This window comes from Abrus precatorius, unplaced genomic scaffold, assembly GCF_003935025.1.
Source record: "Abrus precatorius isolate BTA unplaced genomic scaffold, Abrus_2018 Scaffold2, whole genome shotgun sequence".
In the NCBI taxonomy this organism is placed as follows: domain Eukaryota; kingdom Viridiplantae; phylum Streptophyta; class Magnoliopsida; order Fabales; family Fabaceae; genus Abrus; species Abrus precatorius.
In genome coordinates, this window is record NW_020874362.1 from 26650842 (window position 1) to 26668220 (window position 17379).

General features: G+C 29.2%; 1 protein-coding gene across 3 annotated transcripts; it reads right to left on the reverse strand.

The window, feature by feature from the left end:
- Window positions 1-14384: 14384 nt before the first annotated feature.
- Window positions 14385-16649, reverse strand: LOC113857698. Of its 3 annotated transcripts, XM_027489834.1 has the most exons (4): window positions 16578-16649; window positions 16415-16463; window positions 15895-16077; window positions 14385-14666 (listed from the first exon to the last, which is right to left on the reverse strand). In XM_027489834.1, exons 3-4 carry the CDS (start codon window positions 16051-16053, stop codon window positions 14499-14501), a joined length of 327 nt encoding a protein of 108 aa, XP_027345635.1. In that variant the 5' UTR covers window positions 16054-16077; window positions 16415-16463; window positions 16578-16649; the 3' UTR covers window positions 14385-14498. The 3 variants fall into 3 exon arrangements, with proteins under 3 accessions (XP_027345635.1, XP_027345634.1, XP_027345636.1); XM_027489833.1 differs by having other exon boundaries at window positions 16415-16639; XM_027489835.1 differs by lacking the exons at window positions 16415-16463; window positions 16578-16649 and adding an exon at window positions 16175-16401.
- Between the last annotated feature and the right edge of the window lie 730 nt (window positions 16650-17379).

The following is a 17379-nucleotide window of genomic DNA, read 5'->3' on the forward strand; positions in this document are numbered from 1 at the left end:
CTCTTTTCACAATCCTATCCAAACACACTACCTAAACAAACTCAGCGATTCTTCCTCCAATTAGTGATATCCACACCCACGCTTCTAAATGAAACAAGACCCGGTAATTAAATTTCACACACACACGTATATTAATTATTATATACATAATAATACTACTACTCACTAGAGCTATCAAAATGGGTGAACAGCTAATTAACTTGAACCTATCGACAAAATAAAATGTTTATGTTTTAAATTGTGAATTTAAATTAAATTTAAGCCTTTTCATCCGATTGGATTACGTTTGATGGAGATTTAGTTTACAAAAAAACTTTAAAAAATTAAACTTTTTCGAATTTGAGTACTATTTTGTGAACTCAAACGAACTCAAACGAACTACTTGCAAAAGATCAATCTGAATGAGTGGAGTAACTCTTTTTACAAGTTTTGCTAGCTAGCTACATATATGTAATAAAGGGCATGCATGTTCAAAGTCGATATTTATTATAATTTACTGATAGTAACAAATTTAAGGAAAATTAAACGGCATTATTTTGAACTAATATACCTTTAGTTGAAAACAATCGCAAGACAAGAGAGCCGGCAGAAGCAGATAGTTTAGATGTGTTATCTAGTTAGAGAGTTGTCGCCGGAATGATTAGTTGAACACAATCGCAAGCAATGAGATCTAAGCAGGGATAATAGTAATATAGGGTTTATGAGTTTTTCATTTTGAGCAAAAAGGGTCATTATATATACAGTGAACTTAAAGCGATAAGAACGAATTTAAGAGAGGAAAAGCAATGCAGAAGAAGGTGTTAATTGAGTTTAAATGTCAAATTAAATTGTGAGTAGAAGTGGACGAGCGCAGAACACAAGAGAGGAGACACCAGACAGCGTTATAGCGTGATGCACCTGTGCGTAGGAAAAGTCTACTGCTCAAATTGCACACGTACGGTTATCCAAATTTCCGGTAAAGGTTTGTTGTAATTTATCTAAGAGTATTTAGTTTATTTTGTTGGTTAATAAATTTGATGAATAAATTAATAGAAATGTTTGATAAATATAAAATAAAAAACATTCATAATTTTTAAAAGTTAGATTTAAGTTATTTAAAGTAGTATTTATTTTTTAAATTTTAGTTATTAATATTTATATTACATTTTTATTATTTATTTTTTATTTAAAATAGCTTATTGTTTCATAATTAGACCTCACATACGTATACTAATTTTATTGTCTCTGGTTTTTTTTAACCTTCGTAATATTTTTTTTTCATTTACTTCATTGTCTCTTTTATTTAAATATATTTTATATCAAAAAATGTAAATTTTAGAATATTTTATGTTTAAATATATATAGGGAGGAAACCATACTTAACTATCTCCACCAAATTCAAATTAGAACATAATCCATAGGTTCGGGAAACAGACCAAACTTTAGCAAACCAACAAGACCAATTCGTGAAAATTTTCCAAGTCAGTTGGTCTCCGTCATATTTATTGAATGATGGATAACATTGATTTGCATAACAAATTTGCCAACGCACATAAATAGGTTTTTATTTATGTTGTACAATTGGATAATTTTAAGACTAATTTTTATGTGAATCGAAATTATGTATTTTTCACGGCAAATGTAAACCTCTCTTCTATATCATGTTTGATTTAACTTATTTTGATATTTTCTCCTATTTTTAACAGTATTTTCAACTTCACTGTGATATAAATGTTTTTAACTTGAATAAAATTATATCGTTTAAACGATACATGCGGTTTGATTAAAGAAAATTGATATTCTCTCTTTAAAAAACCTCTCCTGAGTATGCACTTGGATACCATGCTAAGGTTACAATGAGGCCAAATATAACGTACAAGTTTTGCTTCACCACAACACAAACAACGAGGGGTATTTATTAACTGATCTAATACAATATAAGATATTAAATTGAATAAAAACTTGAATTAACTAAAAATCGAAAAAATCAAAAATTCAAAAAATTTAAAAATATAAATTAGTTGATAATATAAAAATGTATATTATTAATATATTGAAATTAAACTTAACATTAATTGAATTTCACCCAAAAAAATATATATCTAATTGAATTTGGAACCGTATATAAGACAACTCTGTAACCACTTGCAACGGCTTCATAAATATTTTCATGAGGCTAAATTAAATGAGATTAATAAATTTCAATATTTGACAATTCCCAAAGTTAGACAGTCGTACAACTTGGAACTTACAATCGTACTTCGTACAATTACTACTATTTTGTTCATTTACACTAAAAAGTAAGTTTTCTTTTTACTACAAAAATATGTCATATACTAACAACTAAATGTTAAGTTTGTTTGTAATAGTAGAACTCTTATGTCATAAAAATTAAACTAGTAGTATAATTTTACAAAATACCAACAATTAATTTTTACTAAAAAAATAAATGTTATAGCAATGGAAGAAATTTTATTGAGACTGTCATCAATTTTTTTCCATTAATATTAGTATATAATTACTTTTCTTAATGGGTGCATAGATATATTTAAATTGATGTTACGAACTCATAATTAGAGAATAAAGTGCATATAAATGGTTATAGAAAAAGAAACTACATGGTACTAGGGTTTTTGTGCAACATAAACAACAAGAATGTTTTTATGATATCAAACTATCAAACAAACCTCACTGCAATTTGATCATAATCAAAGTCTCCCTCGTCTGAAAAATTACTAAAAAGGAAATGTCAATTTTTAACAAATAATAATTATACTTAACGACATATTTTTACTCATAGAACTAAAATTATAACACAATCATAAATTAATCTTTATGAGCTCATACTCTAATTAATGATAAAAATAAAATGTAAAACTGTACCTAAATTTGTCATTAAAAATGATGAAAGTGATAAGATTAACAATAAGTATGTGATCTTTTAAATGTAGAAGACTTTAAGTTCCTTTTTCCAGGCTCCTTATCTAATGGGAATGAAGAGAAAAAAACAAAAAAATAAATTCTGTATGTTCTATAATCGCTTCTATAAACAAAGATCATAACATATTTATGTAACTTTTATCAGTTATATTTGTAATTTAATATTTTTAATTTAGTTCCTTATCAAATTAAAATATTACTTACAATATCTATATAATAACTTTTTATAATAATTATGTCCTTAGTCATAAATGTAATATAAAATAAACTACTTTATAATTTTGGCTAATTAAATGATAATCCTAACACATTTAAACATTACATATGTAACCCAAACAAGAAATGCTACGAAGATCCTAAATGTTAATTGAATAGTGTAAAAGAACGCAATTACTACGATCTTTATATGTATAATAATTGATGATAACTGTATATAGTAGTGACTTACGATTTCACATGTCAGGTTTATCTACCTCATATCAAAGCACTAATAGAAAGAGAGAGGTTCTTCGTTGCCGTGGGATGCCATTGTCAGGAACTCGTAGATCGACCATACTGTTGCTGGTTTTGATGGTAAGTATCATTGAAGACAGTAGATCCAACGGCTGTTGAAGATTATACAGATGCACATAATTATAATGATAGTGTGTCGTTGGTCCCAAACCATCATGATAATGACAATTAAAAAAAACCCCATGAGGATATAGTAAAATTTAGCTAATAATGTATAGTGCAAGTTATAAGATGCATTTTAGTTGGAAGCCAAATGCATATACACAGTTTCTACTTATCGCTTTTAATTTTAAATTTTTAATACCTATTTTTAAATTTAAATCACATAAATGATTTATTTATAGTTATATATTTGTGTTTGTTTTGTAATAGGAGTTGACTAATAATAATAATAAAGAAAATATAAGGAAAGTAATAAGATTGTTATAATAATAATTGACAAATAAGGATAATAATATATAGTAGTTTAATAGATTTTACTGATTCACTGTTATTATGTAATAACAATAATAATTCTAATGATAATGTCAGTGGAAGCAATTATGACCATGTTAGATTTGATATGTAGGCTTATGTGTTGCATGTGTGTATACAATTTTTCTTGTTAAACTTTGTAATCGTGTCTCTCTCTTTTTCCTTATTTTTAAAATTATGTATACATATATAGTTTTTACTTGTTAATTTTTTAATTACATTATCTCTTTTTTTATTTTAAAAACAACAATATTAGTATAAATATAATGTTATAATATGTAAAATATTATTTAAGACTTAAAATTTTATTTTATTTTTTAAATTTTTTATTGATTTAATTCAAATCCAATCTAAGTCACAAACCTAAACATGTTATTATACTTAAGCGATACAGAACTGCTTATCATTTAAACTAACTTATGTTAGTACTTAAAATTTATTATTAATATATAATTTATTTATATATATATATATATATATATATATAAAAGGACATTGAGCTGAATTTTAAATTAAAAATATATCATATTTAATTTTAAAAATCAAACTTAATAAAATTAACATCAAATCACCACGAAATAGTGAAACACGTTAAATTTTGTACACTTCATTTTTAGTAGGCTAACTCATATGTAAAAATTGGTATACTAACTTTAAGTAACCACAATGACAATATTAATTAATTAATGCATTGATTTTAATAGTAATAATAACGAGGATGGTTGTATATGTTAAGATAGTTTTGACTTTGTTACGTGTTATTTCCTATTTTACAGCAGTAGTTAGTATTTGATTTAAAGTTGTTATACTTTCCAATATTTTAGGAGTTAGCTTCGTATTTTCTGTTCGCTTCCCGTTTACTGTACAGCCTATTTAAAAGGCTTTTCTATTGAATAAACCATGATGTCTTCCTCCCAAAATACTATCTCTGTCATTTTCCTATTTCTGCTGTTCATACAACAGTGGTATCAGAGCGGTTCTCTGGAAAAAGCTGCAGCTTTTCCACCACCACTCTTCTTATGGCGTCTGAAACTTTTGTACAACCAGCAATTCCCCGCTTTGATGGTCATTATGATCATTGGAGTATGTTAATGGAAAATTTTCTGAGATCCAAGGAATACTGGCAAGTAGTTTCTGTGGGAATACCAGAGTTGGCTGAGGGCACAGCAACAGATGCCCAGAAAACAGAAGTTGAAGCCTTGAAATTGAAGGATCTTAAGGCGAAGAATTACCTTTTCCAAGCGATTGATTGTTCAGTCTTGGAAACCATCCTTTGTAAAGACACATCAAAGGAAATTTGGGACTCGATGAAAAAGAAATTTCAAGGATCAGCTAGAGCAAAGAGGCAGCAGCTTCAAGCACTTCGCTCAGAGTTTGAAATTCATCGGATGAAATCTGGGGAGTCCATTTCTGACTTCTTCTCAAGAACGATGGCCATCATCAGCAAGATGAGAACACTTGGGGAGAAAATAGAGGATGTGGCTGTAGTTGAAAAAATCCTGCGCTCATTGACACCAAAATTTAATTATGTGGTTTGTTCCATTGAGGAGTCAAAAATATTGATCTTTAATCCATTGATGAATTGCAAGGTTCATTATTGGTTCATGAAAGAAAGCTGCAGCAGCAAGACAATGTAGAATTAGCATTAAAAGTTTCATCAGATCATTCGAGCAAAGGAGATGGAGGACGTGGATCAAACAACAACAATAGAGGTCGAGGTAGAGGCTATGGCAAAGGTCGAGGCAGAGGAAACTATGGTTATCAACAGAATCAGCACCAACGAAACCAATCTCAGGAAAGAGGAAGGGGACGAGGTGGTTATCAAGCAAGGTCAGCAGACAAGACAAATGTGGAATGCTATCGATGCCACAAATTTGGTCATTACAAATCAGAATGCCGATCAAATTTGCCAAATACACATGGTGAAGCATCTAATTTCGCAGAAAAGGAGGAAAGCAAGTTGGAGAAATCTCATTGCTGATGGTTTGTCATGAAAGGGAGTCAACCAGCAAGAACTTGTGGTATTTAGACACCGGGTGCAGCAATCACATGAGTGGAGATAAGTCCGTATTTTCCATTCTTGATGAATCCTTTAGAGATAATGTGAAATTTGGAAACAATTCTACAATCTTAGTGATGGGAAAAGGGCAAGTAACTTTACTAACTAAAAGCAATGTTGCATAAACCATGTCTAATGTCCTTTTTGTCCCAGATTTAAAGACCAATTTGTTAAGTATGGGTCAGCTGCAAGAGAAGGGTTACGAGATCACAATTAAAAATGGTGTGTGTCGAATTCTAGATGACAGATTGGGATTGATCGCTCAAGTGGCTATGACAGCAAATCGAATGTTTCCTCTCCACCTCAATCATTCTACTCAATCATGTTATGCAGCAAGTTCGATTGATCAAGTGCAACGTTGGCATTTTCGTTATGGTCATCTTAGTCTTGGAGGTTTAAAGACACTTCAACAGAAAAATATGGTAACTGGTCTTCCATATTTCTCTAGTCCTAAACATGTATGTGAGGAATGTGTTCTCAGTAAGCAACATCAAGAACCATTTCCAAAAGAAAAATCTGAGAGAGCAAGAAAACTATTGGAGATTGTGCACTCTGATATTTGTGGGCCAATTAATCCCATTTTTAATGGAGGTAAACGATATCTTATCACCTTCATTGATGACTTGAGTAGAAAAACTTGGGTTTATTTCTTGCAGGAAAAGTCTGAAGCTTTAACAGCTTTTAAAAGCTATAAAGCAATGGTTGAGAAAGAAGCAGGACAACCAATACAAGTGTTGCGGACAGATCGTGGAGGGGAATATAATTCGCTGGAATTCACAAATTTTTGTGAAGAGCAAGGCATTAAAAGGCAATTGACAGCAGCTTATACACCGCAGCAGAATGGCGTATCCGAAAGAAAGAATCGAACCATCTTTAACATGGTGAGAAGTCTATTGCAACGGAGCAAAATTCCAAAGAAGTTTTGGCCAGAAGCGATCAATTGGAGCATTCATATTCTGAATAGGAGTCCAACTTTTGCCGTTCAGAATATGACACCAGAAGAGGCATGGAGCGGAAGGAAACCCGATGTCAATAATTTCAAAGTTTTTGGATGTATTGCTTACTCCCATGTTCCTGACCAAAAGCGGAAGAAGTTGGATGACAAAGGAGAAAAATGCATCTTTCTTGGTGTTAGTGACTATATTAAAGCTTTCAAATTGTATAATCCTAGCACTAAGAATATTATTGTCAGTCGCGATGTAATTTTTGATGAAGAAAATTTTTGGCATTGGGATACAGATGAAGTTCAACAGAATATTGCAGCAGACTTTGATGGAGCAGATTTAGAGTTGCAAGTTGAGGGTAATTCGCAGCCACCTCATGAGGAAGTAGCAGTTCAAAATGCACCTGAAGTTGCAGGAGAGTCAACATCACCACGTATAAGAAAAAGACCTGCATGGATGAAGGATTATGAAGTGCCTGGGATCAACCAATCTGAAGATCCATTCATGTATTTTGCTCTTTTTGCAGATTGTGATCCAGTAGTTTTTGAAGAAGCAGCTAAACAATCAAGATGGAGGAAAGCGATGGATGATGAAATTGCTGCAATTGAAAGAAACAACACTTGGGAGCTGACTGATCTTCCAAGGGGACAGAAAACAATTGAAGTGAAGTGGGTGTACAAGACGAAATTGAAGGAGAATGGTGAAGTTGACAAATGCAAAGCACGCTTGGTAGCGAAAGGGTACAGCCAGGAGTTTGGCATCGATTATAAAGAGATATTCGCTCCAGTTGCTAGGCATGACACAATTAGAATGGTGATCGCATTGGCTGCACAAAATTCTTGGCCAATTTTCCAATTAGATGTTAAGTCAGCATTCCTACATGGAGATTTGAATGAGCAAGTATTTGTTAAACAACCTCCTGGTTATGTTAAGATTGGACAAGAGCATAAAGTGTATAAATTAAAAAGGGCTTTATACGGACTTAAGCAAGCTCCACGAGCTTGGTATAGTCGTATAGAAGCTTATTTTCTCAAAGAAGGCTTTCAGAAATGTCCTTATGAGTACACACTTTTTATGAAGGTTGACAATGGTGGAAAATTGTTGTTGGTCTGTTTGTATGTTGATGACTTGTTATTTACTGGAACTGATCAGACTATGTTTGATAAGTTTAAAAGGTCCATGATGGCTGAATTTGACATGTCTTATCTTGGAAGAATGCATTATTTTCTGGGTATAGAGGTTATTCAATCAGATACAAGTATCTTTATTTCTCAAAAGAAGTATGTGCGAGAGATTCTAAGAAGGTTTCAAATGGAGGACTGTAATCCAGCTTGCACACCAGCAGAGACGAGTTTGAAGTTAGTAAAAGATGACAATGGAAGAAATGTTGACAGCACTATGTACAAGCAAATTGTGGGAAGCTTGATGTATCTCACTACGATAAGGCCGGATATAATGTATGTTGTAAGTCTCATTTGTAGATTCATGGAACATCCAAAGGAAGTGCATCTTCAAGCAGCAAAAAGAATTCTTAGATATTTGCAAGGTATAAGTGAATATGGAATTTTGTACAAAAAGGGAGAAAAGTCAGATTTGATTGGCTTTACGGATAGCGACTATGCTGGTGACCAAGATGATAGGAAAAATACATCTGGTTATGTCTTTAAAATGGGGTCAGGAGCTGTTTCATGGTCTTCTCGAAAGCAACCAATTGTCACTCTATCGACAACAGAAGCAGAGCTTGTAGCTGCATCAGCATGTCTGTCAAGCCATTTGGCTGAGAAAGCTTCTTGAGGAAGTTCATTTCAAGCAAAAAGGGCCTACTCTTATCTACTGTGATAATAGTTCAACCATAAAGCTGTCCAAAAATCCTATTTTACATGGGAGAAGTAAACATATTGATGTTCGATACCATTTCTTGAGAGAACGGGCAAGTAATGAAGAAATTGACTTGGTTTACTGCAGGAGTGAGGATCAAATCGCAGACATATTCACAAAGGCTCTCAAACTTGCAGCATTTCAGAAGTTGAGGCAGATGCTTGGAGTTAGCAAGACAGAAAGTTCTTAGTTTAAACTGATATTAGAAACTAATGTCAGTTTAAGGGAGGATTTGTTAAGATAGTTTTGACTTTGTTACGTGTTACTTCCTATTTTACAGCAATAGTTAGTATTTGATTTAAAGTTGTTATACTTTCCAATATTTTAGGAGTTAATTTCGTATTTTCTGTTCGCTTCCCGTTTGCTGTACAGCCTATTTAAAAGGCTTTTCTATTGAATAAACCATGATGTCTTCCTCCCAAAATACTATCTCTTTCATTTTTCTATTTCTGCTGTTCATACAACAGTATAAATATAGTAACAGTGTACGAATTAATTTTTTATAACTAAGAATAAAAAATTCACTATTTCTGTTTTAGTAATTGAGTTAAAAGTAGTTTTAAAATTAATTTGATTTAATCATAGTTAAACATATTTTATTTAAAAATTGATAACTTGCAATTATTGTGAAACTCCCTTTAGTTAGCATTATAAATGTCACGTTTTCTTTGTAGCATGTACAACTGTCGACAGATTTTTACCTTTCCTGTCACGCACACATCCTTACCACATACGTTGTCTGAATTGCATTGGAACCACAGTTCATCATAAGCACCTCCACACATGATTTCTGCCAATTTTTTATTTTTTATTTGTCATAGCAAATTCGTTTTATTCTTTGTCAAACTAAATAGAACTTCTATTTTTATATATAATAATTGAATTCAACGTCTTAGTAGTTAATATATTTTTGCAAACGTTTATGTTATGAACTAATATTTATGCTTCAAAAAAATTATTATTATGTTTGTATCACTTAATGAATTTTTATAAAATTTAAAATTAACTAATTCAATATTTATTTTGAATATATTCGAGATGTCGAAAGTGAAGTTACATAGTTTTTAACTTATAGATTATAACAAAACTGGTTGCGCAATCCTTTCCCATCATTTGTATACACATCCATTAAAAAGGGAGAGACATAAAATAAAAATAGAAAAAAGTAGTATAAAAGAAAATTGCAATAATGTATTAATTAGTTCATAATTATTCATGCTATTCTCAGCACTGCCCAGTTGTGTGACGTATTTAATTTGTCCGACACATTGTTTTACACTGCACATATATATATGCTTATTTGTCGTGTATTCATGATCAATAATAAAAAATAATAAAATATTTATTTTCCATCCTATATTCATAAAAAAATTAAAATTTAATATATCAATAAATTAACTTTTTTTTATTTTCAAAATTAAGATTTAAATACATATAAATATGAAAACATAATACATATTTTTTAAAATTAGCCCTCACTTAAATACGGAGCAAATAAAAAGAATCACGATTTTTTTAGGAAAAAGGTAAATTTAAGCAGAAAACCAATTATAAATTATTAAGGCCATGTATGCCAATTTTTAAAAAAATAATATTATCTGAAAAATTAAATAAATAATTTATATATCAAAGAAAAATAATATTCGGTTCCAAATTACATAGTAACTGTAACACATAGATAAAAAAATACTATGACTAAAATTTTAAAAAGTTAATTATCCCCACGTACATATTTAAATATAATTTTAATCATTTTTAAAGATTTAGCTTATAAAAATAATTTTCTTACTAGTTATTAGTTTCGCCCTCTTATTAATATTTTTTTATTCTTTTTGTGCAAACCTGCATGTTTTTTAGAATGATAGTGGTAAAAGGAATTGTGTTATGGACTTTCATTTCTATATAAAAATATATATAATATTAAATGTTAATTTTTATTTTATGTAATGTTATGTAATGCGTGACCAAACACGCCAGCCACACCACATGCAACTGCGGCAGTGTGAGGTATATATGCACATTGTTTTGTAGATAAATTTTATTTTTTAGGAATATTGTCAATTGTAAGATTTAAAATTAATAATTTATTGTATAATAATCATTTCAAAGTAGATAAAACCATTCACATTAGACAGGTGAAATAATTTAAATTGGGAGTTGTAGACTAATCATTTAAATAAATCTACATTCTTAGCCTCTCCTTTGAATGGGAGAAAGTTGACAAAAATTAATGAGAGAAAAAAAATGAAAATAATAAATAATATTTTGTATATTTGGTTAAAAAGTAATATTTTTAAAATTCATTTTTTCAATTTAAATTTAATTTTTGCCGTTATTTGTTTTTTCCTTGATTCCAAACGTAGCAGCGGTATCTATGGCGTAAATGGAGCAGATATTGTCGGATCTTTGAGGAAGCAGGCTTTGTCGTTTTGTCTTATCCTTGTTGTATTGATGACTGGGCCCTTTGTTCTGTTTGGGCCCATATTTATCAACAGAAAGGGTAGTAACGGGTTATGCATCTACGAACCGCTGAATAATAAATGAAACTGCTCAACCTGAAAAGAAAGACTGACAATATATAAGAAAGAGAGAGATCCATAATAGCTTCACCTCTCAATCACGTGCCCCTGTTTTCTCAACTTAAGTTTAAGGTTTAGGGTTTACACTTTACGTATTTTTATATAAATTTTAAAATATTAGAGAGGATTTTTGTTAGCTACTTTTTTTTTTATCAAAATTCAAAAAATATGCAATTTTTTTATAAAATTACCGAAATATAAATTTTTAAAAAATCATCATTGACAACTTTTGGTTAAAAATTGTTCACTGACGATTTTTTATATATGTTTTAAATATTTAATTATTTTTTAAATCACTAATTATTACTAAATTTTATTTTGAATTTATTTTTAGATCTTACAAGTGTTTTTATACGTGAAAACATCTTACAAAAATAACTTGTGGTTCTTATAATTAAAAAAATTGATAAATTATTTTATATAATTTATTAAAATATGTTTTCATTAACTTGTATGCTAATAAATTTTATAATTAAACTTGTGGGACACACCTCATATACAATAAAATATTACTAAATAAACATTTAATTAAATTGCTACTCATATATGTTACTAATATAAATTGTGTTTACTACTATACTAAATAAAAATTGAGTTATATAATGACTAAACAATTAATAGATGTATATAAAAAAGTTTTATTAATGTACATTCATTATAATAGATAATATAATTTTACTACACTTACAATAAATAAACAAATTAGTTACTCGTGACATACCTCAAGACTCAAATAACACTTACAAAGATACTTATAAAACACCCAACACCGAGACTTTGACATGGAGAGAGAGATTTTAAATCAACCGTTGTTGGCATAATAAAAAATATATTTATTAATTTAAGTTAATAAACAAGTTTCTTAACTTTTAGTTTTCTTTCAGTTTAGTTTCATAAACTTATTTTATTTTATTTTGCGTCTCTAGCTTTTAAAATTGTATTAAATAAGTTATTTTTTATTAAAAAATGTAAATTCAATTAATTTATTTGTATGGTTATTTAGTTATTTATTTTAATTTAAAAATCACTACATAAAAAATGTAGCCATAAGAAATCAAGTACTGTAAGAGTATTAAAATTTACTCTTAATTCTGGATGAGCTAAACCCAATTTTCATAGACAAAAGTTTTGAAAACTACTAATATTATATTAGCTTTTCTATTTTATCTTTACATCAGTACTAATTCGAAGTATATTTTATAATATATATATATATATATATATAATAAAAGAGAGATTATTATGGTTTATGATATATAATTTAGACTAAAATTTTATTTATGGTGATATTTGATGGTTTTTTTTTCTTCATAATTACTATATATTTGACCTTTTATTGAAAATCATTATGTTTAAATAAAAAATTAATTACTAAAAAAAGGTTATGTAACTATGATTCTATTCATACTCTATTTAGTAAATTTTTATTTTATTTACCAATGAAATTGCATCCCTTAAAAAACATGATAAAAAATTGATCCAATTTTAAAAAATAAAATATCAATTCGAATTAATTTAGTTTTGATATTATTTTCTTAAATCAAATCGAACTACGTTGCACGTTTCGATTAGGGGAATGTTTCAGCTCCTTGTGCGTCAGTTTATTTTATAAACGTGATTTTAAAACAAAAGTCAAGTTGATTCTTAAAAACATATTTGATAAAAGAAAGTAAAAATAAAACAATTTCACTTTAATCTAATTTTAACTAAAATCATTTTTATAAAAAAAAAAAAATCAAATCTGTAAACACTCACTAAAAACTTCAAGTGAGTGATTGGATTTGTTTTCCATGTCAGCCTGTATGTACATGAAAAATGCTAATTATACAACACTTAGTCATATTTCTCATTGACCTGAGAAAAAAATGTCATATTTATGTTTTCAAATCTGCAGAGTATAAGTTTAGGCTAAAATCTTCTGCATTTTTTATGTGAACTTCACCCTAAAGTTAATGTTTATTTTGCACTTTTGTTTAAGTGAAAATATTTTGTTTAAGTGAGAGTAAAAAAATAATTAACTACAAGACACAATTATAATAAAAAAAATTTGATTCAGAAATTTAAGGGACATAAAGAAAAAGGTACATCATTGGATAATCAAACTATAAAAATTGAGCATATACTAGTTGACATGGATTGATGTGTGAGTTTAACAATGTTGTAATATTCACTTACATGTTTGAACATATGGTCTTGGAGGTTCTTGTGATCTCAAGGTCACAATGCAAACGGTTTATACTTAACCTAACTTTGATAGCGTTTAAGAAATAACAACATATTTCTATAACAAGTAAAATACTGATAGAATATCCATTATTCAGTTATCTACACTAGACAATGCACTCCAAAGGCAGCTAGCTAGGTATCCCCTATTTACAGCCAGCGAGTAATAAAATCACAAAGTGCAATTATATATGATGTTGATGGATTAACAGAACATTAATTTTCATTTGACTGATGAAGGACCCGGATTGTAATAGAAATATAAAATGCCTTGGTTGCTCTTATTTGAATTATATACGGTTTTAATAACTCAATTAAACCTTTCTATTTTTAAAATTATGTAAATTTAATCGTTCATTACATCTTTCTTTTTTTTACTTAAAATCCTCCAATTTTAATTCCTATCCAAAATTTTGAAGGTTTATAATAAAATTAAGTTTAGAAGTAAGAAATTTATTGAACACTTAATAACATTTGAAGAATTTAATAAAATGTGAGATAAGATTCAAAGAGGAGAAATTTTAAGAATTTTGTTTAAATTAAATTTGATATTTTGATTAGTCAATTTTAAGTAAAAATTAATTAAATCAATTTAATTTTATAACGATTTTGAATAAAAAATAAGAATGTAAGAATTTTAAGTAGAAGAAAATCAACAAAAGACTAAATTTGCTAAAATTTAAAAGTAAACGAAAAAAAAACTTGGAAGAACCAAAATTGCATGTAATCTAAACGAGACAAAAATAAAATAAAATAAATGCAATTAAGCCAAATATAATTGTAGTTAACAAATGGAAGTAAATCTTTTACAACGTTTCCTTTCAAAGAACTACTTAAAACAACTTTGCAATTTGATTAAAAAGAAAAAAGAAAGAAAGAAAAAGCAAAGCCACTATTACATGTGTCAGCTTAATCCTCTAAAATTTGATGTCGCTCAAGCTCAAGTATACGCTCAGCTAACGGGCTTACAGTGCCATTTGTTGTACCATTACTGCTTCTACACTGCTGCAACTGTTCCTGGAGATGCCGCACAAGATCATTCAATCTTCGAATATTTTTCTCTTGCACTAAAATAATCTGCACGCGCAAGTAACATAAATTGAAAGAATTTAGTAAATTTCTGGCTAAAAGTAGTATGGTCCCAGATCCAAGATCTAAAGAAAATTTTCTAATAATTTTGGAATTGAGATCATACACAGTATGAAGCACAGCAAATTAGAGAAATGCACTTCATATTCTAAATATATAACTTTTCCACAATGCATAATTTAAGAAACTGCTGAGTTCCATACAATGTGCATGCACCATAAAGTCACACCATCTCATTTCTTTCTTACTTTGCCTAGGCCAATTTCATCACATAATAAGTGGTCAAAACAGGGATATGCTGCATGCAAACAATAAACAGGTGGATTGTAATGTTCCAATGAATGCAAAACCATGTAATAAGGAGACTGTTTTCAAATTGGCACTCATTGTTTAAAAGCCTTTTCCTTATTTTTCTTAGTCACCAAGGATGACTTGTTTAGAGACAGATCCTAAACAAAGACTTCAATGACACAATTTTCCATATAAAAGCTATGAGTTACCATAAAATGTTATATTAAATCAAAAGATAACATACACGTAGATAATTTTAACAAATTGCAACTGTCTTCACATTTCTATTCATTTTATAATGAAAGAACCAACTGAATTACAACCCAAGCAAGATCTCCTTGCATGCAAAACTAGGCAATAGAGAGGCTCCACCGAAACAGCTATTCCCAAATAATTTAGATACAAAATGACTATCTTGGGTTGGAAAAATAGAATTTCTGAACTCATGGATTATTTCAGTTTTCAGGTTTTATTCTAAAGTTAGAGGGAAACCATTAGCACAAGATTTAACCAAATTCAATAAGTTCCTTAAAAATCAATTTTGAAAAGTGAATACAAACCACCTCTTCACCCCTTCAACAAAATTCAGAATGAGAATAGCTTGAAGGTTAGACAAACCTACTTGGATCCTCAAGTTCATACCCTGCATAATGAAATGAATGGATCCAGGCAAACATACAAGCACGTGCACAACGATGCAAACAATGTTACCAAGGAGATCAGAAACTTAAATGTCAACTTTGTTATAATCTGATAACAATCTATATCATAATCACAATGTAACTTCAAGAATGCTGCATGCTAAGAGATCAAAGCTAGTATCAAAACACACAATGTTGACCCAATAACAGAACCACAAAAAAGAGATATTACACCATAACTCAAGTCTGAACCCACTATGGAAAATGGGAAAAGATTATAACACCTTCTCCTTTACGGCTTCCACCCTGTTAGAAATCTGTTGCTGCTTTTGAGATAAGCTGGAATTAGAGTCAACATCAATCACAAGTTGTTGCTTCCACTCAAACTGAGAGGTTATTATAAGTATGAGCAGCAAAAAGACAAGCAAAATGGGTCGCGACATCGTTTCCAATTACAAGCAGAACACCTGCAGAGGATGCAAACAACAACAAAAACCGCGATGTTACAAAAAGACAGTTGGTTAATAGTTAGTTAGTAGTCACACAATCTAAGCAAAAAAACACCTTTTGATTACTCCTTGCTAGAAAACCAATGAAGAGGAGAGAATTTGAGATTAAATAAACGTGGGAATTAGGGTTTTGAATTTTTTTTCTGACGCAAAATTGGAACCCCCACTCTAGTCAATATAGGTCAATTGCTATAAAAAAAAATAAAAAGGTTCAAATTAAGGAAAAGAAAACGATGATAATCGAGAAGTTGCACAACGGAAAATTTGGTTTTGAAAATTAAAACAGAATACTTACGGATCCGTGTGAGCGAGAAAATCCTAAATTCATCTTCGATCTCGAAAAGCTGCACCGTGAAAGAATTTAATTAATTTTGCATCAGGACGCGAAGGCTTCACGATTAAAAGACTTGGACTGTGTAATAAATTTGAATTATTCGAAGCGTTAAAAGAGTCCTAACTTTGTGTTTAGGTGCTCACAGCTATAACAGTAACATTGAAGACGAAAGGATGTGATTTGATTGTCTGCGGTTAGAAACACAATGGCTTACCCTGTGAAGCACTTTATAAATTATAGCCAATCGTGAATTTAGATGTTAAAACTTAAAATTATATATAAAAAAATTAATTTATTTGTTTATAAAATTATTTATTTTTATTCTTGTAATCATAAATATTCATTAATTTAATTTTTAAAAATACAAAGAGAATTTTGTTTTTTTATGAACGGAAGGAGAGACTAAACTATCTAACACAACTTATCTCAACAACGACAGAACAACAGTGCAACAAACAAAAAATGAAGCAAAGGAAGGAATAACATTGAAAATGGTAAATTGAGAGGCCATGACTTGTCTATGCTTAGTCAGAATTTTTAGCTTTTAAAATTATAAGCATTATTTAAGTTAATTTCTAAAATTGTAAACATTTTTAAAATTATTTTTTAAATTATAAAATAAATTTTTTAATTGTAATATATTTATCAATTTAATTCTTAAAATTAATCATATAAAAAATCTTAATCTATCCAATTAATTTTCGTTAAACTTATGGAATAACATATAAGATATAATAAAGTAAATGTTAGCTTGATTAATTTAGGCTTAATTATTGTTTTTTAATCATGTTAGTTAAACACTGAAAAAGAATAAATTTTTATAAACGAAACACACTTTTTATTATATTAAAAACATAATAGATATTGATTTTAATAATATTTTTCTAATATTAATATTTACACGTGAACCTAACATTTCTCTGACA